Below are 4486 nucleotides of genomic sequence, written 5' to 3'. Positions count from 1 at the left end.
CGGGCTGACAGCAACAGTTATAGTGTGCGCCCAAAATTTCGGTGGGACCCCAACAACTTTTTACTGGGAAGGTGGAGTGGACGAAGGGACAGAAGTCCTTATGCAGCAGTCCATACAAAATATCAGCAGAGCAAGGGGGGTCAGAAAATGAATGTGATGATTTTAAATTGGGTACACAACAGTTATACACTTTTTATTACAAAACAAACTCAAATTCCTGTCTCAGTCCCTCCAGTCCTCCAGAGTTGAGTGTACCTGGATCACAGATGCAAGGATATATCTTCCTTCTACAGCGTCTCTGAAACCATGACTCTCCTCCACAGAGTCAGACAACAATATAACACGAAAAACAGAATCAGCCTCTCTATAATAATATATATATATATTAAAATATATTTACTGAATTGATTTGTAACATTTTTTACATCTATAGATATAGAAACATAGATGCTGCGTTATCAATTTGAAGTGTGTCTGTGCAGTCGCCATATTGCGGAGGTCAGATCTGCTATATAACAACAGAGAGAATCAGACTGTAACTCACTAGATACTGATCTGATTTTAATGGTGTTTGGTTTGTTATTAACAAACCTGATGATGGTTTCTGGTTGGAATTAATCAGCTCTCAATTTATAACAAACCAACATTCATGAAAATGGGTTCAGAAATAAGCAAGATACAGTCTGAATCTTTCAGCATTGTTAACTGACCTCCGCAAGATGTAAAGCAGTGGCCAGTGAGGTGTCTATGTTTCTTTATCTGTGGATAGGACAGGGAAGAGAGGTGATACACAAATGTTACCTGCGGTTCGTCCCCATCCTGAGATGCTGCAGGTGTGGTTGGGCTGGAACAGGTGAGTCGACCAGGGAACGCAGACAGCGCTCACGGCCGGGTTGTCCTCAAAACATTTCTCCAGGAAGGGAAGTTTCTCCAGCTCCACCAGAGCGATGTCGTTCTCATAGGAGCTGGCGTTGTATCTGCAGGAGATTAAAAACAGTTAGATAGACAGACAGACAGACAGAAAGACAGACAGACGGACAGACAGATAGATAGACAGATAGACAGACAGATAAATACTTAGGGTGGATGTGAATGTCTGCCACAGGAACGATGTCGGTCGTGCCCTGAGCTCTGGACTTCTTCCAGAGAGAGAACTTCACCCTGAAGGCAGACGGGTTGGGCCTGGTGGAGAGAGACGTTGAAAGACTATAACTGTCACTACTGAGAGCGAGAGTGAGTCACTATTTTGGGTTTGGACATTAGAGGATTAGACTAATTGCGTCAAACATCATCCTACCTGACGCAGTGAGCCGCAGTGATTACCCAGCATCCTCCGATATACGCGCCCCCACAGTCGATCTTCCGGTTCTCTTCAAGCGCAATCTGCCACTGGATCTGAGTCTGCAGAGTGGGAACATCATATAAACCAGCGGGTTGTTTTATGTCTTGAAGCTGAAGCTGATGTAAGATCATACAAAGGTTGTTTGTAACTGACCGGTTTTGCTGGGACTCCCCCCACAACTCTCTTAACTCGGCTGCTCCGTCCTCGCTCGTTCACCTCCTCATCGTCCACATTGGTCATGTTGGGAATCCCACACATCAGCGAGGACTCCAGAATATGACGGCTGATCCTCGTTTCTGGAGAGAGACGTGATTGGATGACTTAATCTCAGCCGTGATCTAAAGATATCAGATCTGCTGTAAGTGTCACTGTTGAGGTCACATACCTTCTTTGGGACTGACGTACACTAAAAGGAAAAAAACAAATGTCACTACCATCACTACCATTAACAACAACAATAGTTTGCTCTCAAAGGTTCAACCTGCTGCTGTTTAGGCGTACTTGTGTTTTCAGGTAGTGGTTGCGACCGCACGTGCTCTGTGGGAAGCAGAAATATATTACTAATAATGAAAACAGGGTGCAGAAAATAAGACTGATGGAGGTTAAATGTCAGAACTACTTCGTTAACAACATAAAAACAGCAGACAGAGCAAACAACTGTTGGCCTATTTCCTAAATTCAACCCTTTTAGTCACTTTTAATATCGAGGTTTGCCTTTAAGGTCCGTTGGATTACCACAAAACCATCAACGTTATTGGTTGAGATTTTATATTGAACACAGAACTGAAATCAATCAGTAAAAAGAGCAAAAGTTTCAGTGATTTCCAAAATGATATGGATGAAGTTTATAAAGTGTGTGAGCCTGTTAAGGTAGTTTTAGGGCTGGTTTCTGAGCGTGTGCCTGATCTGGAAGCCAGTTCCTTTGCGTTGAGACAGTCAAAGAATCTGCTCTTGGTCGGGAATACCAACACAGAACCAAGAACCTCAGAGTTCCCGCTAGTTACACCAATCATAGCAGTCCCTCGTACAAAACTTTAAGCCGTACGTCACCAAACTATCGATTTTACTCTCACTAGAACAAGTTGTCGTCTATTTTTAATGATTTATACAAAAAATTGCAACTATTTTTGCTATTTCTTTGCAAAAGCGCCTAAAACATTGCAACATGCGTCGCAATTTTTTTGTCAGAACAATAAAATAACATCCAGTCTCAGGTATTTTAGGCCCCTACAATCCCCCCAAAAAGCCTTTAGATTCCTGAGACTGAATGTTATTTTATTGTTCTGACACATTCACACATATATTTAAACTATAACATTAATACGAACAACAACTAGTCGACTAGCAACAGTTTTAGTCAAGGACAGCCTAACTTATTAGTTAGCGTAACCTTGGTAACAACAGCTAGAGTTGGATACAGCAGCGCAAACTGGTCCAGAACCGGCACTATGTTCACCTTGATGGCTAGAGCGTGTGTGTATCTCACTGTTGCCCATTGTGTGTTTCTTTGATTCGTCCTCGCCATCCAGACAGTCGATATGTCCGTCTCTAAGTGCGTCTCGATCCACACACACACCAGTCTTACAGCGGAAAGCCTGGTTCCTGCAACCTGACAAATACATCATGAAAGAGACCCGACGAACTACTAGAAGTCACAAAAGATATTTAAAGTGCGTTCAGTTTACTTTTGCAGCACATCTCGTCGCTGCGGTCACCACAGTCATCGACTCCATCACAAGTCTGGTTCAGAGACACACACTTCCTGTTTGCACACATGAAGTCACACTCGTCCTCTAAAACACAAACAAATGTCACAATACTGGAAAACAGCTAACAGAGCTTCTGTTTATCACAATCGTCAGTGAAAGAGAATGAAACCAGTAGGTACTCACCTTTTGGTGCGTTCGATTCGACGTAACAGGTTACCGTAGCGACCTTCCTGTTGCCAAGGGAGACCCTGTCGTAGATTACACACTCAGCGAGGGAATTCTCGTAACCTTGGCAGCGGACGCTAACACATTCGTCTGGGAACTGCCCGCCGAGGGATTTGTGTTTTATGAAATCTGCCTTCGCTGCTCCGCTGTAAACACACAAAACTCGTTCTGGCTTATTGTTGTTTTTTGTTCTACTAGTCCTGTAACGTCCACCACAACAACACAAAGTCCAAAGCTTGTGGAACATAGCTCTCTTACAAAAGAATCGATTTTTTAAAAACTAAGTGTCTTTTATCGAGGGCTGTGTGTTCTGGCGATACCATACGTATCACGATACATGAGTTACACTTCAATATATCCTGATATATATGATCCGTGATATAATGCAGTTCGTATTGATTACAGTCCTTGTAACATTCAACTAAACTAAATCGAAATATTAATGCAGTGTTTTTGAGTATTGATACAATATTGCAACTATATTACAATATTACAGTCCTACTTTGACCGTGATAATATCATATATCGTCCCATCCCTAGTGCGCATTGTATTAATACATCTCCTCTCACAGTCGATGTCCGTGCTCCTTGCAGAAGACGTTAGCAGTCGCCATGTTCCACAGCTTCCAGCACACCAGCAATTTCTCCGTACTGGTGCTTCCAGTCTGAGGAAGGTTGACCATTACCACTCCCGTCTCTTCGTCCCGTGAACTCGTGAACTTTTCGTAAGGTTCTGTGGTGAGAGAGACTTGTTAAAGGTGACAGAAGTTATATAAATACACATACTACAAAGCCCTGAACGTATCCGTGAGAGCGAACCTCCGCACTTCTGTCCAAAGTGAGACATGACGGGTCGTCTGACGCGGCACGAGTAAGCCATAACCTGGAAAACAGATTTAAAAACTGCTTTAATGACATTTACTAACCTGTTGAAAGGGCGACACTACCACTGCATTCCCACCAAAAGCAACAATAATATTCACCCTTTAATCTGGTTTACAGCTGTGGTATGAATAAACATATTTGGCTGTGATTTAATGAACGGATCAAAATGATACTGAAATAACTGCATCATAATGGCGATTAGCAAAAAGTCTGAATTCAGACTTTGTTGGGTCTGTGCGAAAAACGATGAGCAAACAACTTTTAAAATGCTTGTTTTCTGAATGGAGTTTGGTTGATCAGGGCTATGCTAAAGTAAAACCAACAG

At 42.5% G+C, this 4486-nt stretch overlaps 1 protein-coding gene across 1 annotated transcript in view; it reads right to left on the bottom strand.

Annotated features, from left to right (window-relative positions):
- Positions 1-745: 745 nt before the first annotated feature.
- Positions 746-4486, bottom strand: part of cfi (complement factor I) — a 6135-nt gene continuing 2394 nt past the window's right edge. Inside the window, exons 4-15 of the mRNA XM_035675120.1 lie at positions 4096-4159; positions 3847-4009; positions 3235-3422; positions 3028-3135; positions 2799-2951; positions 1844-1879; positions 1728-1748; positions 1496-1638; positions 1298-1401; positions 1078-1182; positions 802-977; positions 746-759 (exon numbers count right to left, since the gene is read on the bottom strand). Coding sequence (XP_035531013.1) covers positions 746-759; positions 802-977; positions 1078-1182; positions 1298-1401; positions 1496-1638; positions 1728-1748; positions 1844-1879; positions 2799-2951; positions 3028-3135; positions 3235-3422; positions 3847-4009; positions 4096-4159 — 1275 coding nt within the window. The remainder of the gene's footprint in view (positions 760-801; positions 978-1077; positions 1183-1297; positions 1402-1495; positions 1639-1727; positions 1749-1843; positions 1880-2798; positions 2952-3027; positions 3136-3234; positions 3423-3846; positions 4010-4095; positions 4160-4486) is intronic.

This window comes from Morone saxatilis, unplaced genomic scaffold (assembly GCF_004916995.1).
Source record: "Morone saxatilis isolate NCDOM2014 unplaced genomic scaffold, NCSU_SB_2.0 Contig4, whole genome shotgun sequence".
NCBI lineage: Eukaryota > Metazoa > Chordata > Actinopteri > Moronidae > Morone > Morone saxatilis.
This window is presented reverse-complemented; position numbering and strand designations above follow the sequence as displayed.